The sequence below is a fragment of the Lutjanus erythropterus genome, chromosome 17, assembly GCF_056507025.1.
Source record: "Lutjanus erythropterus isolate fLutEry1 chromosome 17, fLutEry1.hap2, whole genome shotgun sequence".
Lineage (NCBI taxonomy): Eukaryota > Metazoa > Chordata > Actinopteri > Lutjaniformes > Lutjanidae > Lutjanus > Lutjanus erythropterus.
This window is the reverse complement of record NC_139333.1, coordinates 14,099,445-14,127,324: the sequence shown is the minus strand read 5'-3', so window position 1 is coordinate 14,127,324 and position 27,880 is coordinate 14,099,445. Positions and strand designations below refer to the sequence as shown.

Genomic DNA, 27,880 nt, shown 5'->3' with positions numbered 1-27,880 from the left:
ATATCAGACACACAGCATGTTTATTAATCAGGATATTTGAGATACAAAACACATTTTGTTACAGGGACAATAACAGGGTTATGTTGCCATCCACAAGCAGCCATCATGTATAATTTCTGTGTTACAGTAGATGCATATTGTGAGAGGAATGAAAGCGTTAAAGGGACAGTTCACCCTAGAATAAAAAAATACATATTTTTCTCTGGTCTGTAGTGCTGTTTATTCATCTGGATTGTTGTGGTGTGAGTTGCTGAGTTGTAGAGATGTCTGCCCTCTCTACAACATAATGGAACTAGATGGCATGCACTAACTCAGGATAGGTTTCAAAAGTTATGACACCAGTACCAATAACAATAGAGTACTTCATTTAATTTTGATGGTTCTACTTAAAGAAAAACATTTGCAGTGATTGGGTGTGAGCAAAATCATATTGTTTTTTTTCCCTAGATCTGGATCTAGGTACCAAAAAGATTAAACACACGTAGTGTTTGACCAGACAGGTTTTTAAATACCGCTTGGTACTGGTTTATTCAAATTAATACCTTAAAGGTATTGATTACCGATACCCAGCCTAACTCACAACACACCTTGTTGTGAGCAGTTTCATGTAGGAACTAGATATGTGCCGATAGCATTTTTTATTTTCCATGTACTGGTTCCAATACTGAGTACAAAAGAATCTCAAGAGTTCAATCCACCCTGTAAGGTGTCTGTTTTGTTTTCCCCATTATCCCAAAATAGTTCAGTCTAATCCAGTTCACAATCACAAATGAAAGACAGCTCAAAAAGTCTGCTCTGAGTCTTACCACATAATCCCACAAAAACAAACCAAATTTGAAATAAGACCATCTTCATTTGCCCTTCAATAACGGAGATTAGGGAGACAGTTGGTAACTTAGGTTTGTAACGTAGACCTCAGGTCCACTAAAACACTGGCAACTTCTAGAGAAACTCTGATGGGCAAATACACAATCCACCAAATTATTTCTCCTCCTGACAAAGACTCCAGAGAGATTCTACTTGCTACCAGCAGACTATAATAACGCAGACTTTGCAATGTGATCATATTTGGAGTTACAGCTAATGTAAAACTGATGTCCTACACTGACCATATTGTACTGGACCGTACTGGTAAGTAGCAGGGTTCTGTTTTGGGGATAATGCATCACGTGATATTGGATTGGTACATAGACCTGTGTACTCACCAGTACTGCATTTGAGGCAGTATCCTAGGCATTTTCTGATACTGGTATTGGTATCAGAACAACCCTGATAGGAACTGCTTTCTATTGCTAAATATTTCTTTCTAGGTGAGTGGATTATTGTCAGCAATTTGGTCATGATTTCTGGAAGGAGACACTGCTTTTGAATTTTTCAAATTTATTTTTTGGTGCTTTGAACACCACGAGCCATGTTTCACCCAGTTCCATTATATCCACATACGTCTCTACAGACGATATCTCCAAAACTCAGCAACTCATACCAAACCAATCTAAATAGCACTACGGGTAAGAGGAAAAAATATGTATTTTTGATTTTGGGTGAACTTTCCTTTTAACCTCAAATACTGGGCATGTATTTGACTGTAACTATACATAAGGTATTTGGTGTTTACAATCAACTGCAAGAACAACACTATATTTGCATATATAATTTTTGTTTTCATGAAATTTTCTTAAGACTTTCTGTTTTATCTGCATCCATTTAAAACCACATATTATGAATAATGGAAATGTTCAGACACTATGATTATTTTTCATATATTACCTATGTTCCCATTTCACCATTTCTAATCCAAAGTTAGGTCCAAAATCCCTCAATCACTTCAAGTCCTCCTCCTCCTCAGCCATTTTCCTATACCATAAATGACATGACTATGTTCTTGTCCTTCCCAAGTTCGTTCATTTAAGCTCCATAAGCCGTCACTGTTCTCGCCTCTACAAACTTGTCCTTAAAACTGTAACTCGCGCCTTCCCAAAAGAGGCACTCCGGATCACACTTCCACCCTCAAACACAGAGCTGGATGGAGTGATGGAGTGGTTGTTGCCTCGTTCTTGGACTGTCTCTTTTCCCTCCTCACTTAAACTACGACATTTTTTCAGCTTGTCAAATCTCTCTTGGTCCACCTTCCTGGTTTCTGATTCTTTCTCCCCACTGTGCTCTTCTCTTCTCTTTGCATTTTCATCCAGGGCCTGATCACAATCAGTGTCCTGAACAGGAGCTCCATGAATAGTTTCTCTAACTTTCGCTAACTGGCCTTCTTGCCTTGGGGTGTCTTCACATTCTTTTTGAGGGATCTCTTCATTAACACAAGCCTCTTTTGCCGGACTGGCTGAGGTATTTAACGCTACTTTGTCCTGGGTTTCCAGTGCTGAATCTTGGAGTTTGTTACCAACTGAGAGACTATTTTCCTTAACATCTGATGGGCTTGAATCCTTGCTCTCTTGGTTAGAGGAACCCTCAACATTATGGGCTGCTACATCTGGCAAAGATTCAGTGATCAGCAGTTCTTCCTCTTCTTCTGGCCTGGATGATGTTTGGGCATTTGAATTGCCATCATTCTTTGTTATATCTGTGTCTGAAATACTGATGTCACATGCAATCTTGTAGAAGAGCGAATGGTTCTCTTTCATTTTCTCCAGGCTTTCACTGACTGTGGATGACATTTCATTGGAATCAGTCATGTCATCAGTGCATGCTGGTTGGTTCTCGATGTCTGATATCTCCTCACTGCACAATGAGTCTATGCCAGGGATCTGCAAAGGTATGAACCCTTGCCACTGGTTGGTTGAGAGGAACCACTTGGCTCTCAGATCAGAGGATGAAAAATCACTTTCATTATCATCAGTGGCAGGTTCTTCAAGCTTTTGCTCTTCTTCGTCCTTGCAACTTGAAAATCCCTTGCCTCCATCTTTCTGGTACACAGTCATAGATGAGATATGATAAGGTGAAGCTGGTCGTCTGATTTTAGTTTTGGCAACCCCTGTTCTTCCACTGCTCTCTTTGTGTTGTGTTTTGTTCCCAAACCTGACTTGACTTTTAGATTTTTTCACATGCCCATCTCTTTCATCTTCATCCTGAGATGGTCCACTAGAAAGCTGAAGTTCTGCAGGACCTCTGATGATATCCACACGGCTTCCATAGCCACGGTAAGATTCATGGTCTGAAAAGGGGAACAGCAAAATTTGTGAGTAAGCGAATGCATTAGTAGTGTGTCAGCTACAGATACTTCTATTGCAGCCAGTTATCACTCTGAATGCAACAAACAGACTATGGTAGATTAGCCAGAGCCCCTGTGCTTCAGATAATGATGCTGTAGCTACTCCTCTAACATTGTTTCTCATGGCCAGCAGGGATAGACTCCACTGGTTACAAATATAAGTCTGATTGTATGGAGCCGGCCCTACTTCTCAACTGATTCATTACCTCAGCAAACAGTTTTCTAATGAGTTTATGGTTTCAGTCACTAGTTTCAAGTCTTCTTCTATACAGCATGGTGTTCATTTTGTAAATTATGGTCCTATTTAGGGTAAAAAAAGACTATAAAGCAGGGTATGATGTCACTTCAAGTGAGTACCACCGGTGCAACACACCACCATCATGAATCTCGAATCAAGATTCTGTTACTACATTGCCTGTTTCTCTCTTGAAGTGTTTTCAGAAAGATTTTTTAATGTACTGTTTAATTGTAAAACGCAAAAGCTTGTGACGGGGCAGGCTGCCATTATTTCCTGCTGAAGCCAAAACCATAAACTGGCCAGGTCACAGTACGTCATCCACCAGCTCCACACTCTCGTCAGTATTATGCACGCTCTACTTCCAAAAAACCAAGATGGCAATGCCCATAATGCCAAATGGGAGTCCAAAAACCAAAGGATGATGTCATGGTGACTCAGTCCATTAATTAATCTACTGTCTGTCCTAAACCTAACTACGTAGTGTTGTTGCCTAAACCTAATAGTTTTTGTGCCTTTATGCACAACTCAACATAACTCAACACATTAATTTTGTGTTGGTAAATACTTACCTGATCTCATCCTTTGTTTTCTAGCCGTGTCAGGGGGCATCTGATGAACTTCCTGCCCCTCCCCCCTGATTGGCTGTTGATTGCGTGTTGTAGCACTCTCTCTGACTGCACTGATAGATAGATAGATAGATAGATAGATAGATAGATAGATAGATAGATAGATAGATAGATAGATAGATAGAACAACTAATTAGTGGAAACCTTCATATATTGCCTATAAATATATATATAAAAATGGGGAGGGGGGGGATCCCACCTTTTTATGACTCTCTCCCGTATCCGTTCCACACGTCGCAGTTTGGCCTCTCTCTGCTCAGGGGTCAGACAGGGGTCAGGGTCCATGTCAGGGGTCAGGAGGGCAGAGGGCCGTTCCTCTGTCTGTTCAAACAGTTTCACATTAGAATACAGAGTACACCACAATGACCTTACCTTACAGGATAACTATATCAATGCAGTTAATCGTTTTTAATCCAGTAATGGTGAATGTGTAGGAAATGTTATGAAGGACATAACATTATTACTGATGCATGTGTCTTGTGAAGGGCTGTGGAGACCCCAGGCTTTAGCTACAGCTCCAAAAACAAACACAGAAAAGATCGATGACTACAGATGATGAGGTCCAGGTGCTGACTGCCAACTGACTGATGTCAAACAGACAACAATGCTTGGATCTCTGGGAAGTGAGGTCCAAAAACCCCCCTGCAATTATCACTTATCAGGTGCTTATGAAGAGAATCAAACAATTTCCGAGATTTTCCTTTAAGATTTGTGATAGTTTGTTCATTAGAGGCCTGACAAGGACTCTGACCTGTCTGCAGTCTAACTGACCCCTACACTGTACATTCCCTTTTGAATTAAAATAGACAAATATAAGCAATATAAATTTGTTCATTGTTCAGCTGTATTGGTAGTTTGTGATAAAGGTTACCACCTAAATATTTCCCTACATATTTTGTCTGAAAAAGGTTAATAAAAAACAAAAAATATATGTGAAGAAAAAATGGTTGGTTATTCATCATTTTTACACCAACAGCAGGGAACAATGAGGAAGTAAAACCCATATCAGAATGAGATGAGATAACAGTCCGTGTTTTAATCATGTGAGTGATTTCTTACCCTGACATCCAAGCTCACACTTCCATTTCCTAAACCTGCTTGGTCTTGAACTTGATTCCTTGAGGTCTCTGTAGTCACAGCACTGCTCGCTCCTGACTGTGACTCCCTCTTGGAGGACCTCCGTACTCCCAGATGCTGCTGCTGCTGTCTGCTGGTCGTTTTAACAGGCTGATCCTGGTGCATCTCTGCAGAGGACCGGTTTTGATCAGGACTCTCCAGCACCAGACGCCTGGGTGGCTTGTTCAACATTTTTTTACTCTGCTCAGCCAATCTTTGCTGCAGCTCAGGTTGGATCTGCTCAGGCAGTGGGTTGTCGAGCTCGGGCGGGGGATCCTCAACAGAAACCCTTCTGGCCACGAGAGAGGACGGCAGTACGGCTGTAACAACTCGTGTCACTCTTAGAGGAAAGGGAGCCTGAGCAAATACCAAGATAGATTAGTAAATGTATAATCAGGGTTGGGGAGTAAATTCTGTTACAGTTACAGTAAAAAGGCAATAAAATTACTGATATTAAAAAAAAAATGGGATTACAATTTTATAAAACATTTTAAAGTTAAGAACAATATACTACCATGCACAGTATGCACGCATTACAGCACTTCACAAGTCTCACAAGACCACTCTGGTCGCAGAGAAACAAGTTCATCATCATGACCTCTGGTGAAAAACTACTTTCACTGGGTGGAAATTTAAGCTAAAATATTGTCTTTAAATAAAAAAGAGGAACAACATCACAGTACAGCGACAGGTCTGCCTTCAGCTGTGAAAAAAAAAAAACGTACTGCCATCATCAAATAATTCTACATCTAATTTAAAGAAACATTTACAGCTAAGACCAACCGCTAACGTTAGCTACACAGAAATCCAATTATCCTGACCTGTCAGTACTACTACTACTACTACTTCTAATACTACTATTGAAAAACATTTGGGGAGTATTGGTGTTGGTGGTGTGTGTGTGTGTGGTTCTGCCTTCAGTTGTGAAAATACTGTCAAATAATGGAAAGTAATTACATTATTTAATATTGAGATACTTGTATTAGGTTACTGACTACATTTTTAACAGTTTATTGTATCAGAATAAATTTTTAAGGAGACCCTCCCAACCCTGTGTATATTCATATATGATATAATACAATGTCATGTTTCAGTCAGTTATACAGACCTCCTCTGGACCTTGACTCTGGGTTTGGGCACTTGGAGCAGATATGGGGGGTTTCTTCCTATTAGTCAGCCTCTCCTGATTCCTCTTCATCCGCTCAATCTGCTCTTCTTCACTCATCTTCATCTTCTAGGAAAGATATAGGCCATTTGGAATATGAGTCATTCGTGAACTCTGCACCTCAGCAATAATATGCAAATGGATAAGGTGAAGCAAGACTCAGAGTCGATGATTAGAACTGTTAAATAACCATGTGTGATTATTACAGCTGTGTGTTGCTTCTGTTTGTGCAGAGGTGGTATATACATATACACTATATACATAGTGTGTGTGTGTGTGTGTGTGTACATAGAGGAGGGTTAAGGGTATAAAGGGGGGGTTGGGTGGCAGAAGTGGGAAGGCTGAGCTGCTATACTGAGACATGAGCCTCTGCCTCCCCCTGTTGCCTACAACAGGCACTGCAACATGCCCTAATTGCAAGGAAGATGAGAGAATCAAAGAATTGGAATTTGGCTGTGATTGCAATGAGGAAAAAATCAGCTTTGACTGCTTCTATATTTGGAGCGTTTTGGATCACATTGCATACATCCAGATATAGTTAACCAGCAAACAGGAAATTATGAAGAATCAAACCTTCGTTGATTGGATGGTTGTATCTGGTGGGATCCACTTTGAACCTGACTGAGATTCTAAAGATGAAAGAAAATAGAGGAAAGAGGAGGAGAAGGATGGAGGGATTGAGAGAGGATGGGTGGGAAGAGAGAGAGACAGGAAGAAGGAGAAAGAGGAAATATGAGGGTGGAGGACACAACAAAGCCACTCGGGACTGAAAAACCTATTAAAGCTGTTTAATATTAGATGCATTTGAAAATTGTATTATATTAATATCGCTATTTCCATGGACACTATTTGTATTGAGTATATCTGTGCCAACCGAATGCGTCTTTCTGTGCTTTCACATTAAGGAGGTCAGGCTGACTGTTTCCCCGTCTCTGTACCGGATCAACAGCGTGACTGTAGATTCCCTGAAACATAAACACAGAAGAAAAAATGAAAATAAATGTTAAACTTGATCATGTTTGTCATGGATAAAGTCCAGATTTCACACCTCATATGGAGACTCTGTCCAGCCATGGCCCTGATCCCTGCTCGGGTGGCTTTCCTGCAGCTCCTGGGGTAATGGTGGACGAGCTGGTGGCTCTTGCTCCACATCCTGCAGGGATTATTGTTACAAAAAGGGATATGGTGAAGCCATGATAGAAAATCTTCCATACTATATTAATAAAGATTGATACTGCATGTCTTAGTATGGTATGACATGCGTAAACACTGTGATGACAAAATTAAAGTCACATGGACCCACACTTGTAGACGCAGAAAATCCAGCAACTGTTTAGTTGGAGTCACTAATATGCCATAGAAACAATTCTGACTTGTATATCCCGCTGGTCTGTTGATCCCCAAGTCCGAAATCATGACAAAAAGGTGAGCAGATAATATTAAGCCATTACAATCATCACAAATAAATTAGCAGCAAGTGACACTCTCTAACTTGTGCGCCAATAGCAGTCAAGCAACCATGGTATCCAGCAGAACCTCGATCAACTTTCGCCTGTCCTGTTTCCGGTACTTAGATAAGCCATGTGCTAGGTCTGTTTATGTTTGGAGCCTGGTGGAAAACAAATTAATTCCTAATAAAGTCAGACAAAAATAATACAATAAGGTGTTTAAACTGAAAATAAATTTGGTTTATAAAGGAAAATAAATGGTTAACTGAGTTGTTAAATTAATTTAGTTATAAATATAGTATTGTGTAAAAAGTTGAGTAAATGGTTAAAAAAATCTGTTCAGGTAATGTTAAAATAAACTGTCATAAATGACATAGATAAGTAAGAAGTGTAAACTGAACTAGGTCAAAACCTACATAGCGTGGCTTTAATTTCGTCTGTTATTTTAGTGTTTTATTGGTTCCTGAAGTTGTCAGTCAGATTCACCTGTGGTAATTGGTCGTAGGTAAGGAAGAGAGAGTAGTAGGGGGCGGGGTCAAAGGAAACAACGCGAAGGACGAAGCAGAAACGTGAGGAGAGGCACAACTGAAGAAGGAGAAAACGTGGTGGGAACTGCAGAGTTTTACAATTGTAGATAACCCGTCAAGTTTAAGTAAGAAGCATAAAAAACTGTATCTGTGGACTGTTTGGCACATTCGCTGCTGAACTGCTGTGAGTAAGGCGACCATTTGTGCTTGTGTGTCTCAACTAACACGGGGAAGACGCCCGCTAAGGGAGGACGCCATGTCCGGGACCGCGGGAGCGGAGGACGACGTGGCTGACTGGACTGCTTCATGTTTCTGAAGGACTGCGCCTGGACTCCTGGCGCGGATTTCCCTACTGTTGCTGCCTGTTTCCATCTTTCGGATTTTCAGCGTTCTGCACTGGACCTGAACGTGGGTGAGGTTTCCTACTACTTTTCCTTCCGTGAATAAAGATTCAACCGGCTGCGCTGCAAGGACAGGCCTGCAACTGCAACTTTTATATTGTGTGTGTGTGTGTGAACCCACATTTGTTAACAAGGGTGAATGTCTGCACATGATCGGAAGTTAAAAGGTAATTTTGTAATTTCTTATAAAACTAAACTTTAAGTAAATTTATATTTTTTATTTCAAAAAAGTTGTCTGGGTCCAGTTATTTAAATATAAAGGTGAATAGTGATAACTGTAGCAATTTTGCTCATAATCAGGGAAATTTTGAGTTTCACCCAATATAGGGGTAATTAATATAATTCCATAATTCCAGCCTAAGGTCTCTTAAATCACTTAGGTCTAAAATACTGTGGAGTGCTGGGGTGCTACATGTTGAAAATAATTGAGGATGGTTTGAAGAAAGTGCTGAGGGATCTGTAAAGACAACAAAGTCACATGTTAAGTTAGCTAATATTAGCAAAATAGCTAGCTAGTTGCAGGAGATTAGCTGGTTAGCATTGTGCTCTCATTAGCTATCAGACGTGACTAGCTAGTTAGCTATTGTGTAGCTTAACTAGCATGATAGATAGTGTTTTGTGAACTTAATTAACTCATAGGTGCCCCCACAACATCTTTTAACGGTTTTTGAATTTTTTTTAAACACGGGTGAGCCAAGCATATAGCATATCTAAGACAGGGAAACAGGAGAAAAAGTTGTCGAGGTATCAAGCTTGTTCTGGAGCTCACTGGAGCACAGAGTGAAATGAAACAGGACATAAGAAGGGTCAATCAGATCTATATGTTGTAGACTTGTTGTAGAGCACAGCAGGCTTTATAAAGAAAACACTTTTAAGACTAGTTTACAGTCAGTAAGTAGTCAGCAGTGGTGGACAGTAATGAAGTACATTTACTTGAGTACTGTACTTAAGTACATTTTTTGAGTATCTGTACTTTACTTGAGTATTTGTTTTTGTGGAAACTTAGTACTTTCACTCCACTACATTTCAAAAACAAATATTGTACTTTTGACTCCACTACATTTCTAGGAAGGTTGTTGTTACTTTTTGACTGAGCGCATCGTTGAAGTCAGCTGTTGCTGTTTTTTCTTTTCTAAAATGCAATTGGTCACATGCTGTGTTACTCACAAAACACAAGAAAACAATCACAGTAGCTCCTCTCAAATGGGACTGATGTAAAAGCAGAAATACGTCCATGCGCTCTCTGTAACAAGAACAAGCAAGCTCTCCCTCTTTCATTCAAACAAAAAGCAGTAATGGTGACAGCAGGAGAAAGACAAAATGAAATCTCAAGATGATATTATAATTATTCATTATTCCAGGTAGCTTTTAAAGTTGGATTGTTTTTATTGGGGTGAAAAATACCACATAATTCATGTACATACTGCCTCTGAAGACAGAAAGAAATCTCAGTTATTTAACAGACTTGGAGAACTCCTTACAGTTATCTTCAATCTAATTTTATGTGGTGATTTTAATACAGTTACATCAGAAAATGACAACAGCTGTCCTTTTTGGTTTTGATTGTATTTCTATGCTGAAGTTTTTATAGGTGTTTCTATAGACTTTGTGTAGCAGAGTGGTTCTACAAGCAGGTCAGTGCATCATTAGATGGTTTCAGAGAGTTACAAGCTTCTGTAAATGCATCATGAAAACAATACAGCATGTATTGACATTAGAAAATGTACTTTGTAATTTGTACTTTTGAATACTTAAGTATTTTTATAAACGTGTACTTCTGAATACTTAAGTATTTTTAAAACCAAGTACTCTAGTACTTTAACTCAAGTAAAATTTTGACTGAGCAACTTTCACTTGTAGTTGAGTAATATTTGACCAGGAGTATCTATACTTTGACTCAAGTACTGGGGTTGAGTACTTTGTCCACCACTGGTAGTCAGTATGTGTCAGCAGATGGGTTTAACCTTTGCCTTGAGTGGACAACAATCCCATGTTTGTTCATAATGAGCAGAGAGTAAATGCCAGGGGTCACTGACAAAAGGAGAGTGGACAGGAGTCATACCATTGGCAGTCCACTCTGCAGCCTCTCTGTGGGAGAGCCAGGGGATCCAGGATGTGGAGCCGATGGCTGGAACGCTGAGGGGGAGACAGAAAAGGTCACAGTGTTGACACTGTTCGTCTATTGTCAGGTTTCATGTACATAATCAAGATGGACGAGGCAACTTTGTACATTGGCGCCCTCAGATGGAAACAAGTCACAGTTTGAATTTTCAAGACTTCAGAACTAAGGTGATATCGGCCAACTTTTTTTCCTACCTTTTTAAGGTAACTTCATTGATATCAATGCTCTCTGTTTCAGGACCATCCTGATCATATTCACACAGTTATACATTCACACTTGGAAGCTGCCCAGTTGTCTACAACCAAACCAGTTGATTCCACTGGGCATAAGTGCGCTATGGTTTTGATCCAGCCTCCAAACGGCTGCGTGTCCAGCAGGAACATTTCAGAAGTGGAGCATTTTGATCCTGATTGGGTTTGCTTGCTCAGATTTTGTTGATTTGGTCATCTTTCTCTGCTTTTTGAGCCTCTACCATTGATAAGTGGATCTATGTGTGTGCAGACTCGCAATTTTATGATTGAGTCTGCATATTGTTTTATTTTGAAAATTGTTTGGATTCCCTATGCCAGTCCTTTTTCTGACTTCCTGCCTGCATGATCTGGTCTTTGCACCATGATGTAGCAGCTGTCAAAAATAGACTAGGCACATATTAACTGGTGAAATCACAAGCATTGTGTAGAATTGCCACAGCCGTAATGCAACACAGCTGCAACGTAATGCAGCCATAAAGTGACACAGCTATGCCTGATGGAATCAAGCTGAATAAATCTGATCTGTCGGCCACTGAGCAGCTCCTCTGGAGCAATGCTCTGACTCAACAGCACCTCAGAGGTGGTAATGATGGAGGGCCAAGGTTGGCTTTCACTTTCTCCAACCACATTTACCATGCTGGTGCAGGGAATTGAACCAACACCCTTCCACTCACAAGCTTGCTTCTCAAATTTTTGGACCACCACTGTCCAAACCTTAGACCAAACTTTCCTATTTTAGGTGAGGTTGATGAAAAAAAAAATCAGACTTTCTACTTCACTCATAAGTTGTGATTTGTTCCTTTTTGTGTGCAGCCACCCATCCACTGTTATAATCAACAAAATGAGTTCCAGTAAAGTTCCATTACTGTATTTCTGTTGGTTTAAAAATTGGATGACATCAGCCTCAGGCTGTAGGTTTTTCAGTGACAGGGAGCTGGTACTTACTATGGTGCCTCTGTAGTCCCAACAGGAAGCGGAAGTGATCCCTGTTGACCTTTAGTCCAGCCAGAATGTCCTCCATCATCCACAGCTCTCTCTGGGCCTGAGACTGCTCCTGACAAAAAACAAAAATTACCTTCAGACATGAGCTTTGATTTGGTTTGATTTTTAGAAAGACATTTGTGACTTAAAGGTCAAAGGCTCATAATTGCTCATAGCTGGACCTCAAACAAATTATTGTAAAACATTAATCTTCCATTAAAGGTGAGATAGAGAGGTTTTGCTGATGTTAGCCAAGCATAATATATTATTGGAAAAAGTATCCTGTTTGTATTGTCCAATCACCTGTGGCGCGCCAAAGTTACAGATGTGCTGAAGGTGTGACCGGATAACTGACAGTTCACTCTCCATCCTCTCATATTGACTCCACACCCTCTCCATTTCCTGAATAAAAAGATTAGAGGATTAGAGGATTTGAACAATAAAAAAAATCCAGTATGAATATAAAAATATGTAAACTTCTCATGTCATGACAGTGTTTATCTTATTACACACCAATGATACATCACACATTCTGGCCCGGATTGTCACCAGCTCCTCCTGGAGCAGAGCCTTCTGGGTCAGTGCTTCTTCCTGGGCTCTGGGCCCCTGGGTTTTCCACTCCTCCAGCTGCAGTCTGGACACCTCTAACGCACAATGGACGCTGTCCTGGAACAAGGAAAAACAAAGTCTTTCAGTTTTATCCTTAACACTGTCACAATATATTGTTTGTAACTGAATGCAGAATACAGTACAAGAAAACAGTCAATACAACCATTCAAATGTGCTGAAATCTTCTGAGCTGGAGTTCAGTTCTCAAGTAATATGGTTAGTTTGTGCAGCAAAACTTCAGCTTACCTGTATATCCAGCACATTAGCCTTCATGAAATACATTTATTGGCCATGACTTGACTAAATAGCCTTAAATTTGTCATCTAATGGGGTAATGACTGACCTTATCCATTTGTAGCTGGGCCAGTTCTAAAGACAGAGATTGCAGCAGCTTGTCACACCCACACAACCTTGTCAACACAGCCTGGAGGGGGAAAATCAAAATCAAACCAGTGTCAAATATCCAATAAGATAATAAATTACTGTGGTGACAAATTAGAGCCATATAGCAACACATGAATACTCACATCTGCATCACTTTCAAGAGGTCTGATTGGTGGGGCTTCTCTCGGGTCAGGCTTTGGGGCCTAAAATGCGTCAAGGTTATCAGTTTGTTAAACAGTACTTTTGAAAAATAGTGATTTTTTTTATATTGCTTCTCCAATTTCACCAGTTTGTATCATTATGTGATTTTGATGAAATATTTCTGAATATATTTATATATGTGTAATCCTCTGTGCTCACTATAGTTAACATACATTTGAGTATGTGGTGTATGTTAATGTGTGAGTGTTTTCAGTGTTAATGCTTGAATGTTAAGACTGAGCTGTTTTCTTTCAGCATAAGCTTTACGAGAGCGACACAGGGGCCACAGCCATGTATTATGAGTTTGGTCATGAATTTGAGAGAAAATTCATCAGAGTGTATTTTCATAAGGATACATTTACAACTTGGCCAACAGCTGCTTCATGTAACGCTCATTTCATGTAGCATAATCATGGCAGATCACATCATAATTAGACAAACACACAGATATAACCAAAATAAACAGGAAAAATTATAAGTGATTTATTAGTCACACGATAAATCATTAGTGAGAATAAGGTACAGTGACGTGGACAAAAAACAAGTCAGTTACAGAGACATAACAGTACGGGACAGTATTTTTACAAAAACACTGTTGCTCATACAAGAGTCGGCATGGTTAGAGACGGTTAACACCACAACACATACAATTTTGAGAACATTAATATACAAACAACATGGTTTGAACATTGAACCACACAAGACACCATAAGAACACAAAGCACAGCGGGCTGTGCTGTACCATAGCTGGCGGTAGCACACAAACAGACAAATTGCTGCGGTGATGGTGATGATGGTGGTGGTGGTGGTGGTGTGGGGGGTGGGGAGCATGTGCGGCTCTCGATGAGGGAGGCAAAGGGGGCAGTAAGTCTGCATGTGCCCCTGTAGAGAAGCTCTGAAGGAAGAGACAGCATGTATATGAAAAGAACAGACAACACATGGCGTTATACAAAACATACTGCGTTACTGTAACAGATATGTAAAAGTACTGTAAAATCCCTCTTCAGTAATTGTTTTTCTTTTTTTTGGCTTAATAACAATCATTATTTTACTCAATAAGTGTGATGTGCTGCAGTCTAGATGTTTTGCTGTACATGTATTGTTTTTATCACCTTTCCTAAAGGTCTTCTCCCACTTGAGATATGATGGACTGAGCTGTATGTAGGTGTGGGCTGTAAACAATAAAAAAGATAAGATGTGTTAAAATGGTAATTTAGGTATTGCACTTCCATAAAGTTGGCTGAATTCACAAAAGACACTAAGAATAACAGTCAAAACTGAAGCAGTAGAAACCATGATATCCAGACTTTTAGTCTCTACAGCCCCTTTTCCATACTTGACTTAGTTTGACTTGTGAGGTCAGCACGACAGGCATTTGCATTATTACACCATTATAACAGGCCTACCTACTTTTAACAGATGATGCACTTTTCTTGAGTGGAATGCCTGTAAACTGGTGGATAAATAAATAAAACAGGCCACAGGCGGGAGTCAAACCAGCAGCTGCTGCAGAGGAGCAATAGCCTCAATACATGGGATGCATGCTCTACCAACTGAGCTACAGGGGGGGCCAGAAACTAAACTTCAAGCACAGAGATTCAATAAGACGCTACAAAAGTCCTGAGAGCTGAACAGAGATTTTTCAAGAATCTTTTTCTCTCTGGTCTCCTGTGCCTAGTTCAGTTGAGTCTCACGACACATGCTTGTTTGAGGGGAAGAAGGGGGTCATGGTCAGAAAGACATCATTGTAATCTCTCTGGAGGGGGATCAGCTGGATGGCTTATCTCAGGAGTGACTCAGTACAGCATGGCAAGTTAGAACAGATATCAGAAAACAAATCAACGCAGTATGGGTTTGCACAGCCAAAAGTGAAAAAGCCCTATAGTATGGATCAAGCCCCCAACTACATTACCCATAATGCAACTCATTTCTTGCATAAGACAAATCCCTGCCTCCTAATATGAGAGACCATTATGAGTTTTTTTTTTTTTTAACTTTGGAAAGTTTCCTTCAGAACACAGAAGATGTCAGACAACAGCAAAGTTCCCATTTTTAAATAGATAGAAAAGTAATATTTCTGATAAATTTATTGTACATTTTATATTAATTATAATATCTACTAAAATTGGTTTATAAATACACTTTTATGATTAAGTGACATTTTGGAATTTGAATAAAGAGAACATATTTACTTAAATTTTGGGCTATGAGGTTTCTGTTTTAATGTCTGTATATCATTAAACGAGCAAACATAAAGGAAAATACTTTTTCGATTGAAGTGTATTGTTAAAATATAAATTAGTTACTGTATCTATTATTATAATTATACAATGACAAAGATGACCAGTTGTTTTTTGTTCTATATTGTGATGCAATTAGATTAAATTTTCTGATCAAGATAAACCAAACGGTCCTGACCTTGCTGAGGTTTTGCCACCGCTCTGTGACTGGAGTGGTGGGAGTGGATTTGAACTCCAAATTGGGTGAGGCAGGTGCGTAGTACAGCGTCTGTGGCACCATGGAGTCATCGTGGGGTCGGATGTCGACCCTTCCCACCGGTGTGTGAGGTCGTGACCCCAGCTGACCTCTGGAGGTCAAAGAACCTGTTCCCATCATTTCTGTTTGTGTGGGTGGTGTGTTTTGTCCAGGAAAAGAATCTTCCTCGTGAACTCTTCTTCTGCTGAAATCAGGAGGGCTGGGTGTTCTGTGTGAAGAGAAAACAGAGCAGAATGCCAAAACCGGGACCTTTCTCGCACGATTTTCCCTTTAAGTAAACCACTGGGATTTGAAAATGTGTCTTTCACACACAGAGATGACTTGACAACCTGCTGTTTCTCTGACGCACACTCCGCCTCCCCCTGTGCTCTGAGTGCGACGTCCCCATCCTCCCACCAGTGAGCTGACTCGGTTCACTCAGAGTCCTGCTGACGTGCCTGTGCTTCTGGGAGGGACCCTCGCCATCAGAGGGGGGTTTAGGGAAGTCCACTGATTCACTGCTGCCACCTATCTGTGTGAAATCCTGGTAACTCGAGCAGCGCCTGGAGGGATCACAGATGCAGCAAAGAAAATCATGAAAAATGCTTGATCTTCGGTTTATAACAGCTCATAGGGAGCAGTGCTGTACCTGTTCAGAGTGGCGTCTGGCTCCATCATAGCAGACTGACTGAGGGCTCGGACCCAACCCAACATGTCCTCCTGAGTGTCAGCACTGAAGAAGTAAGAGCGCATTCCCTGGTGCACCACCTGGTTTTACACAAATTCACAAATTGAGATCCTTTACTTCAACAAAAGCACTAAAACCACACTATAAAAATACTCTGTTGCACAGAAAATGTTATGTAAAAGTATGACAGTATATAAAGAAAATGTACTCAAAGTATTCAAAGTAAAAAATACTAAATGCAGGAAAGACTCCTGTGACTGTTATACTATTATATATTATATCATTAGCTTATGAATGAAGTGCATGCTTTTTGCTGTAGCTTTTTGAGGTGGAGCTTATTTGAATTTTTGTATAAATCTGAAACTAATGACACTGAAGTAGAAAGTTGCATGAGAAGAAAATAAAGGGCCAGTTCATCCCAAAATTAAAAATACAGATTTTTTTTTTTAGTACTGTTTATCCTTCTAGATATCTTGGTCTGAGTTTCAGATCAAGCTGCCTTCTCTTGAATATAATAGAAGTAGATGACACTAAGCTTGTGACAAAAAAAAAGTCAGTCTTCGCAGAAATCATGATCCAGTTACTCAAGATAATCCACAGAGTTGTGAGCAGTTTCATATGGGAACTATTTTCTTTATACCAAACTACACGTGCCAACTGAATCACTACCCAGAAGCATGTATCTACTCACGCACAAGAGGCTCATGCTTGCTTGTGTGCAGGGTGTAGACATTAATGGCGTCCTTCTCTGCTGAGCTGTAACCTCTTATTAATGATACATTTGATAGGTGTAGTTCGATAGAAAGAAAATAGTTCCTACATGAAACTGCTCACCACAAAGTCTGAATTATCTTGACTAACCTGGTCATGATTTCTGGAAAGAGGCATCGCTGCTGAGTTTCATCCAAATGATTTTTTAGGGACTTCATGCATCATGAGCAGAGTAGCATTTAGTTCCATTTCATTAAAGAGAAGACACATATGTCTACAATTTACATCGCCAAAACTCAGCAACTCACACGAAAACTATCTAGAAAAACCTGTATTTTTAATTTTGGGGTGAGCTGTCAATTTAAGTAAATATAACTACCTAAAAATTGTGCTTAAATACAGTATTTGCGTAAATGTACATTCCACCTCTGGAATAAACCGAGTGACTACAACATTAAACTCCATTAACATTCTTTATTTAATTCAAAAGCTTTCTTTTGGCTGGACTGGGGCCTTTGGTCTGTTCGGTGGAGTTAGAATAGTTAAAACATTCCTATATAAAGGTTTATTTTATTGATCATAACAGATTTAAACTAACACTTACCACTGAATGTTATTCATTAAGCCTCATTCATGTAGATAATGTGACAAGGGCTTGAATTTCTATGATTCCCTTTGAATTGAAAAAGTAGCAAAATGATGATACCTTGAAGGTGAACTTCCTGTTCTTGCATTCTCGTGGTGTGCAGAACAGAATTTTGTAGCTCGGGAGTGGGATGCTGCCCAGCACAGATTCTTCTCTACTGTCTGGTGGGGGACAGAACAGAAGTGAACAAAAGAACAGATACATTGTTGTACAATTAGAGCACATGAAAGACATGAAAGTGCAGGGCTACAGGCTGTGTACCTTTATAGTAAAACAGGCAGTAGTTGGAGAGGACAAACCACCTTCTCTTCCATAGCTTCAAACCAGAGCTGTCCTGCAGGAGGAAGATTAATTAGAAGCTGCTCTGTGCTTAGCTCAGCCACACACACTCATACAGTACATGCAATGATGAAGTTATAAAGTAGAACATGTTTAGAAAAGTACTTTTTTGTTGAGCCATCCTCTGATGACCACAGGACAGTTTGGGTCCCTCTTGGCAGCCTGACATCTCTTTCCAAATGTTTGCACCTTCCCATCACTTTCCTGTTACCCGAAGAGGGAATTTTAGATTAGCATGCATTAACAGGGTCACGATAAGCCGTCCACACGTGCAACAGTAAAACAGCCATGCAAACTTAAAGGGATAGTTCACATCATTTGAAGTGGGGTTATATGAGGTTACTTGTCCATAGTGAGTGTGTTACCTCCAGTAGATGGTGGTTGGAACGCCTCCAGTTAGAAGAAGCAGCAGGAGTGTAGGAAGCTAAGAAATGAACTGCTGTGGTGATCAGCAAAATGTATTTTTGCAACTGAAGGACTGGTCCACCCAAATCAAACTGGGAATGCAACAATTTATGCAAATTCAACCAGTACCAGAATTCTGAACAACCTTGAAATTTTGTCACTGCAACTTTTCTGCAAAATTGACCAATCTTCATAACTTCCAATGAGTTCCACCAATCATAGCAGTTCCCTGCACATATGTCATACATGTATGTCTCAACAAACTGACTCAGTATCTATCTTTTTGCTTGTTTTTTAAATTTTGTCAGAGGTGCTGAAAAGAGTGTTGTCGGTCTACAGTTAATTTATTTATGTTATAGTGTGACTTGGTGAATCCAAAGGGAGAACGTTTTTTGTTCTACATAACAATATCCCATCAGTCAAGACAGCCTGAAGACAAAGTTAATAAGTGAAAATATTCTAAATATAGTGTGCACTTAAAGTGATACATATTTTTTGGGGCCTTTTTTGGTGGCTGCTAACCCTGTCCACAGCAGCACATTGCTTCACTTCTTCATTTGTATTCCTGCTGCTACCAAAATGGGGACGTGCCGACCTCCATCTACTGTAGGTAATACACTGACTATGGATAAGTACTTCATACAACTCCACTTCAAATAATCTGAACTATCCCTTTAAAACAAACCTTTATGACAGGAATGTAGGAAATAGTGGCCACGCTGGATGCTTGGCTTACCCTGTCCTGGTCGTCCATTCTGCAGTGGAAATAGAAATATTTATATATAGATTGAGTTAAAAACAGCTTGATATATAGACACAGGTAACTGAAGAGGATCACAGACATAGAAAGCAATGTAACGTTCGATTTGTCATATCTGGATTATTAGTTGTTTTTACCCAAACTAAAACCTACCACTAATATTAACCAGTGTTTTTCATACAGGTGTGTTTCTAAATACAAAAGTTTAATTCAAGGTCACACTTACTTGGTTCCACACACAAAAGTACACAAAATATCTAAATTTTAATAGTAATCACATCATAAAAAGATCCACACAGCCTCTGACAAACAGTTCCTTATATGAAACTCTGCATACACATTTGAATGAACTGGTTGCAACTGGTTGCTCTGACACGAGGCCTTACCAACACAGTCTGAACCAGAGCGTCTCTCTGAAGAAGCAGTCAGTCAGTCACTCCCATGAACAGCACCCTGTAACCTCGGACACATATGCCACATTCCCATATAGTTGAGATTTTTTCCTGGTCAAGTGTTCATCTTCTCAGAGACGTGGTGTTGTGCTCTCCCACTTCCAGCGAAACTCTCCCACAATTCTATTCTGAGCCATAACAGGGCCGGCGTGCATCCCCGCCACGCAACTGACAGGTGACAGCTGCGTCGCCGTGGTAGCAGGGAGGGGCCCGGGACAGTGTGAAAACCAATCTGGCAGCAGGGACGGGCTGGTATGAGAGACTGAGAGGGATTTGGAATGTGTCCCAAACTGCAGAACTGCAGCGTGGACGGCAGACGACAGAAAATCAAGACAAAAGAGTGCGGAGCGGGGAAGTAAAGAGACATGTCGAGAGGTGGGGGGGTCACTGTGTCACAGGTGTGTGTTTTTCTGTAGTCATGCTGTCTCTTCAGGCCCATGACCACAAGGTTTCATCAGCATATTTGATTCTGTACATCAGGTCACATGGTCGCGTGTTTCACACACCTGCATCTACTGGACAACCCGGTGTTGACATATAATTAATTCAAGTACTACTATCTATTTATGGACATTTCTTCTCTGTTATTCAATTTTAAATCACATTTTTATACTTATTGTATTACTACAAATTATTTTATTATTTTATGCCACATAGTAGGACTGTGTCTTGACAAGAATTTGGCGGTACAATACGCAACATGATACAGGGGGCTGCGATTCAATATATTGTGATATATTGTGATACTGTAAGCAAGGCGATATATGTGATTTTTAAAAATCTAATTGCAGGAAAACTGTCATGGTATAAAAAAAGTAAAGATATGTGTTTACTTCTTCCTGTCTCAGTTTATGTAGTTATGTTATAGTGGAAGAGTCAAATGTCTGAAGACAGATTGCAGCACTGCCTACTACAGTTTTTTCGAGAATTGATGCAGTTTAACAAAACATAATATTGCGATACTCAAGTGTATTGATATTTTCTTACATCCACACCACGTATATTTTACGTGACATTTGTTTTTATTTTTTATTGCATAGCCAGGTCCTAACAAAGAAATCTGTGCAAAAGATGATTGATCTTGTCTATCTTCTTAAATTCCTTATTTTTATGTCTCAAATTATGGCTTATAGTACTTTATATAGTAAAATTTTCATTATGAATCACAGCATACATTATTCCTTAAACTTCTACTTTATGCGAAATTGTATTTATGTCAAAATATAGCATATGTTGTCTGATATGCACCAGTATGAAAACTTTTTTCAACAGAACATAACATACCATCTTGTTTAATGATGTAATCACTTCATTTACAAATTCACTTGACCACTAAAAACAATTCTTGTTTTGTTTTTGAAGCTGCTTCTCAGCCCCTATAAGTTACATCAGCTGTAGCTGCCTTAGGAAAGCTTCATTTTACAGCTCATGTAAACTGCACACATACTGTTGACCTTGATGAAACAGCAACAGAACTTGAAGATAAAAATTCATGAGAAACATCTTACTCTCAGCCACCGCAAGCACTCGTGGGTGAACCCAGAGGTTCGACGTGGTTTAGCTGCTGCAGTCACAAACACAATCCTCCACAAGTGAGACACAGAGTAGATGAGAAAAAACAATCAAGTCTTTGTGAGAGATGAGAACAGAAACTAACAGCCTCTTAGCCGCTGGGGGTTACGTGGGTGTTGTGAAATATTTGGAAAATCTCCTCCTTAATCAGCGGGGGTCACTTGCTCGGGGAGGAGACAACTTAAAATGCTAAAGAGGGATGGAGGGGAGGACAAACGGTGGGTTTGTGTACCACACAGAGTGCGCTTTGTGGTGCCCAAGAACTCTGGGGCATCATGTGAAGTTGGACACAGAGCATGTTGAATACATAGGCCCGGAAAATATCCTCCGTCTCCATCAACAAAAACATTTGCATGTCTCCCACATTCTCGCGTCTCTGAACGTCAACAAAATCATCACTATACGTTTGACCTTGGTAACTAAAGTAGTGACGTAAGGCATTTAAGTAAGGCAAGGCTCATTTGATTGCCTGAGAAGACTAATCAAGGTACTGCATGATTGTCCACAGTAGCATATTTCACATGGCTTTACACTGCAAAGTCGGGCTATACGAGGCATAAAAATTGCTGGGTAAATATGGCTGGGACGTCACAGCTTGGAAAAGCTGAGAAAAAGTCCCCCATCGGGCCTGTAATAGTTCAGCCACAGATAAGACATCACATTACTGCCTCACAATCCTGTAACCTTGAGCAACAGTAGTCTTTTTGTTCAGTTTTACTGATAATGACTGTAAACTTGCCATATTAATAAAGATTTATCTTTAAAAAAAATGAAATGCACTGAGATATCTATCTGTAACATTTTTTTAGCTGTTTAAATACTGGTCAGAATTACTTGAGACATTAATCATAATAAATGCCGTATTGCTGTACCTGACTAATTGTGCCCGCCTGCTGGCTGCTTCAAGCTCCATCACTTGGCACGTTTCCTCACAGCATCTCCTCAGGCTTGGCTGCCCTCTTCCTGGCTACCACCAGCTCCTGTTGCCCAAACACACTCCTGCTATCCTCCTCTTCTCTCCTCGTACGTGTGAATCTCCCTCTCTGTTTCTCACTCCTTGCCTCCGTCCTGACTTGCAGCAGCGCTGTTTGTCCGGTGATCTACCTACGCTGGCTGTTAACACTCGGTCTGTAACAGTGCACTCTCTGTGAGCCCCTTCTTTCTTCCTCCCCTCCTCTTCTCCTTCTTCTTTCACAGTGTCCCTCCCTCTCACCCTGCCCTTGACAGCCTCTCTGTCTTTTGCTGAGTGTGGGTTTGTGACCTAGGAATTTACAAAAAAAAAAAAAAACAGCTGTTCTCCCATTCTTCTTCTTCTCTGCCCTTTACATTATTTGAATATCAGTTCACAACTATTTGGATCCAGCTTCATGACGATTACAGATCTGGATGCCAGTCTCCCCAAATAAAGGCCTAAACATTCAGAGTATGAGGGGTTTGCTCTGACATCTGTGTGCAAAAGGCTTAAAGCTTTTGTTGCACTTGTAAACTGACAAACAGAACGTATAGATACAGCGGCGCACCCAGATACTTTTCATAAAAGTGGACAAATGGGGCCACTGAAAATCAATTTTGAAAAAAAAAAAAGTCTAGTTGTGAGTATTTTGACTGATATTGCAAATGCGATATGATTTGCAGTATCTGAGGGAGTGATGATTTTAACATTGTCATTTTCATGTTTTGAAAAACATATTAATGTGATTATGGTGTGAATTTTGCAGGAATATAAAAAAAGTCTTAAGTCTTTAAGACAGGATGTGTAGGCCAGGACATTTCTACAACACAAAAATATTTAATTTAAAAATGGTATGACACACACACACAATGACACACATTTTACCTTTAACAAATATTAAACCTCTTATGATTTTAAAAATGCAGTAGGTCATATTGTGATTTTGATACAGTTTCCATTTTCCGAAAGTGTTGAGTTTGTATTAGCAGCAGAATGCAGTAACTTTAACTGGGCGAACAGGAGCGGATCAAAACGAGGCTTTGTGCTTCCACTACTACTGACAAACTAACTGGCTAGCTATGGCGCTCACATAGCATACAAATATGAGAGGCATGAGAGACGGTTATCAGAAACAGGGTTATAGTAGAGTAATATTTAAAACTTAAAATGAAAGGGTGGTTGTTAATTAACTTTCCATTGACACAAACTAGTTAGCAACTTGGGCAAAGTGCTCCTCCTGGCTAGTTATCATGTGACAATGACAAACAGTCACAGTTTGGTTAGGTTTAGGAAAAGATCATGGTTTGGATTTAAATAGCCACACTGGCCATTTATACTTCAGGTGCCTATTCTTTCTAAATATCGTCTGACAGCAGTTTGTGATCCATCTGGGTATCCCCATAAAATATCAGATAGAAGCATATTATGCATATTGTGCATGCATGCAACTTGCGAGGGGGGCAGCAACTGTATAAAGGTGGCTGTAGCCCCACCTGGCAACCCATTGGTGGCCAGGTGGGGCCATAGTATTATGAGTTTAGAAATTCTAAATTAAACGGAAGAATCTTTAACAGACCTAAATGACACACAAATCTGTAGTCAAGATCTCTAAGCATTAGAATATCAGACAGAATCCCATTATCTTATAATTAGTCAGTCTAGACTTCCACAAATAGGCAAAAGCATTCTCCCAGATGGTGGGCTCTTATTTAGGTTTTCTGCTGCACTGAGTCAGCATCTTGTGGAGTTCTTCTTCAAATATTCTCAAGATAGAAACTGAAGTACCTCTAACACACTTGACTCACATGCAGCACACGAGAGACATAGCGCTTCACTAATCCAGCTGTAAGAAAGCAGGTGTGCAGTGCTTTAAGGTGAGGAGAGCAGGAGCATTTCTAGCCATGAATAATATCAAAAACCTAGACAGAAAGAGAAGCACTCAAAGGAAAAGTGAAAGCTGATACTCAGCAGCGGCGGGCCACGAAAGATGCCTCAGGAGAGCTGGCATTTTTGCTGTACAAGAGAAAGATATCAAAGGCATTTTAAGAGCTATGATAAGAGCAAGGAGATAGGAGAAAAGTCAAGTCTAAAATTACTCTCACAGGAAAGCAGCCTAGAGGCCTGGCTGGCTGGCTGGCGGTGGCATTGTATTTAAATTAATTAATGCGTCTAGAAATGCTGTTGTTCAAAATACTGCTGCCTCAAAACACTCAAACAATTGCTCAACATGCGAATAGTAATCATGCCATCTTATAATTAGTATCTCACATGTCCAGGCCATTTGGTTTTGACCAGGAAGGTCGTGACCTCAGATGTTCAGGGTGTCCAGCTCTCACAGGGGACGAATCAGTCTGCCTCCAGATATTTACGATGTCCCCCTCCTTTTAGCATACCACACAATCAGCCCTGTTGACTGACAGCTGCATGGCTACTTGTCATCTCCTGTTACACACTAAACAACCTGTGGGGCGCTCACTCTCATTCATGAGGCAGGAACAGTGGTCTCAAGGCTCATGGGAAATGTGGTTCTTGAAAAGACAGTTAACTGGTGCCAGGGTACAACATAGTCAGCCTATGTCGCATTGTTTGATATATCTGTCGTCCTTGTGGCTGTTCTTACTGAGGACTCATTATTGTACGCTGCTTTGTGCCTATGTTGTTTGTCATTTACACTTGGCCTTTGTTTTTCTTGTTTTCGTCTTCATTGTGATCTTTTTCTTCAGTGTTTTCTTCATGCTTAGTGATCAGCAACTTTGTTTTTTCATTATGTTGATTAAAAATTGATCACACATACACAAAAATATAGATAAACTATAACATTTACCTGTAATATAGGAGGCCTAAATAAAGGCATACGAGATGTCAAAATAAATAGGCCTAATCATATGATGTTAAAGCTTTAAATGAACCAATACAATACCAATATATTATGACATGCTATTCATAAATTTCACTATTGTTTCAAAATGTCGCCTTACCCCTCAAAATTCAGCCAATCACATGCTCTACTAGCTTGTTTGCCAACTGCTGGCCAGCGTTGTGCTGACTAGCTAAGGGAAGAAAAACTCGTCTTTTTAGTCTTCACAGAGTTTAAGTTTTTTTCTGAGGAATATCTCTGGGGAGTCACAACATTGTGAAGGTAAGCGCTGTAATGCCACATAGACTAATAATCAAAGCTTTCCTAGCTAGTTAGCTGGCTAGGTAGGTATCATTTATAGCCCAAACTAAATAAAACAAGATGCTGTTACTAGTACAGTCTTGGCATTGTTGTGTGACATTGTTGTAGCTCTAGGTAAAAGGGGTAACTGGCAGAGGTGGGCCAAAGTTGTTGTTTTGCAAGTCACAAGTCAGTCTCAAGTCTTTGCACTCGAATCCCAACTGAAGACAGACAAGTCTCAAGTCAAGTCCCAAGTCCTAAACTTTGAGTTTCAAGTCCAAAACAAGTCATATTAAGATAACTTGCTACTAATTTTATTCTAAGTGTTCAGGCATTTTCCAAATAGTAATTTTTTAATCTTTTAATCTTCAGTCTATAGCAGGGATCAATAAATCACAAGTAGGATATTAAAGTAGTTGAAAGTTATGTCGTGTAACTATTTTGATATAGATATGGTTATTTTGTAGCACCATGAAACATACGTGTTTGCATGCATGCAAATGCAATGTTATACTATAGAAAATCATAATATCTAAAATATTTAATTTTAACATTCAGGAAATGCATCATTACTGGAAACAGTACATTACTCTGATCTGTAGGTCCATACATCCTGTAGTAACATTTTCATTTACTGTATTATTATTTTTTTTCATTGTGTTCCAAATGCAACATAATGGAAGATTATTACATACAGAGTTAATCAAATCTGCTCAGCATACAGACAGTCCATACTGTATGGAATAATTTGCCTTTTGTTGTGTACAAACAGCAAGAATCCAGCAGGTGGAGCTGTTGAATAATTTTGTACATCACATACAGCATCTTCTGACAGTTTTACAAAAGTGATTCAAATAAATAGATTGACAAATAATTGATAAATAAAGATAAATAAATAGTTATTACATATTGAATTTTGCTAAAACACCCAGTAAAGCTTTATGATAGAACAGGACAATACAACATCTAAAATATCATGATATGTTAGAGTAGAATATGTTCAGAGGCCAACATGTGTGGTTTGTAATGCATCACTGTTCACAGAAGGTGGCGCTGTTGTCTTCAGTAAGGAAGAATTGAACAAACATGGTTTTTCACAGGTGAGGAACAACTTAAAAGGACAAGTTTGCTGTGGTTGAAAACTTCAGATCTGCTTAAAATAAAAAACAAATATTTTCTCTCTGGTCTGTAGAACTGCAACAATTAATCAATTAATCAGTCAATTACTAGATCTGACATTTTTAAATTACTTTTTTAAGTTAAAAAAATGTCAAAATTCTCTGATTTCAGCTTCTTGAATGTGAATATTTTCTGGTTTCTTAAACCAGAACTAAATACCTTTGAGTTATGTACAGAAGAAGACATTTAAATAAATAAATAATTTGAGGACATCATCTTTGGCATTGAAGGACAATGATCTTTTTTTAAAAAACATTTTATGACATTTTATGGACCAAACAACTAATTGATTAATCAAGAAAGTAATTGAATTCATGGATAATGAAAATAATCATTAGTTGTATCTGTAGTCTGTGGTGTGATTTTTAATCATCTAGATAGTCTTGGTGTGAATTGTTGAGGTTTGGAGATGAGATGTCTGTCTTCTCTCCAATAAAATTTGACTAAATGGCACCAAAAATATATATTAGTAGTGAGCAGTTTGTTTTTTGCATTTAGTTGTCACTTCAACTGTGACCCACTAACAAGCGTCTGCCAGGTTAGGAATGACAACTTGTAGAAAGCTGCAGGTTTCATGGTAACTTTAGTACCACCTCACAAGTGTGGCATGAATTACGTTCTGTCACCAGTGCTTTTACTGTTGGCTAAAGTTAGCAATTAAAGTGGACAGGTCAGCAGTTTAATGTGGAAGTGAGATGGAAAAAACACCAATGAAAAATAGTGGTTGAGGAGAAAACAAGGTTTTAGGAAAAATGGATCAAGTCTTATTTGATAGTACGGTGGTGTAAAGTGATTTGACTGATAATATCTGGTACTCTATTATGCCACCAATCACAAATCATATGGGAAATTCATGGTTTTTCTTGTACAACCCTCAGTCATATGCCGGCTCCATAAAGTGGCGCATAGAGAAGAGGATGAGTTTAGCAGAATTTCCCATTTTGTTAAATTTGGTTTCATATTTGAAGGTTTGCTGTGTAACATTTTGTCCAAAAACTAAGAACTATTTCAGAGTAGTACTGGCTACTGTTTGAATAAAGCTGGCCGAATCCAATCATGTCACCTAATGCAATGATTTAATCAGCTGTTAATGTAAATGTGGTTCTCGCCTTTCAAGACAACCAGTTTTAAACTATAAGTGGAGGTGTCAAAAAGCAAAAACAGTAAACCACAAACAGACCTTGACCCACTATCCAAGTGTCACGTACTGTACAGACTATAAGAGCATCACATGTCCTAGATTGCTATCTGTAAT

The 27,880-nt window shown here is 39.5% G+C and overlaps 1 protein-coding gene across 1 annotated transcript; it reads right to left on the bottom strand.

Annotated features, from left to right (window-relative positions):
- Window positions 1–1,134: 1,134 nt before the first annotated feature.
- On the bottom strand, window positions 1,135–22,727 carry plekha4 (pleckstrin homology domain containing A4). Its single transcript, XM_084741065.1, has 24 exons — window positions 22,210–22,727; window positions 19,239–19,308; window positions 18,254–18,352; window positions 18,071–18,143; window positions 17,870–17,970; window positions 16,414–16,532; window positions 16,115–16,327; window positions 15,708–15,993; window positions 14,402–14,461; window positions 14,032–14,184; window positions 13,232–13,291; window positions 13,048–13,128; window positions 12,609–12,761; window positions 12,399–12,497; window positions 12,060–12,168; window positions 10,804–10,877; window positions 7,414–7,518; window positions 7,240–7,330; window positions 6,939–6,994; window positions 6,309–6,434; window positions 5,144–5,557; window positions 4,284–4,405; window positions 4,028–4,137; window positions 1,135–3,163 (listed from the first exon to the last, which is right to left on the bottom strand). Exons 1-24 carry the CDS (start codon window positions 22,248–22,250, stop codon window positions 1,938–1,940), a joined length of 4,041 nt encoding a protein of 1,346 aa, XP_084597191.1. The 5' UTR covers window positions 22,251–22,727; the 3' UTR covers window positions 1,135–1,937.
- Between the last annotated feature and the right edge of the window lie 5,153 nt (window positions 22,728–27,880).

Excerpts from the sequence above, each read along its gene's own strand:
- plekha4 (XM_084741065.1), bottom strand. The coding sequence starts at position 22,250 with ATGGAGCTTGAAGCAGCCAGCAGGCGGGCACAATTAGTCAG. Across the intron at positions 18,353-19,238 it reads CCTACATTCCTGTCATAAAG|GAAAGTGATGGGAAGGTGCA; the intron begins GTTTGTTTTAAA and ends TTCGGGTAACAG. Across the intron at positions 12,169-12,398 it reads GTAACTTTGGCGCGCCACAG|GAGCAGTCTCAGGCCCAGAG; the intron begins GTGATTGGACAA and ends GTTTTTTGTCAG.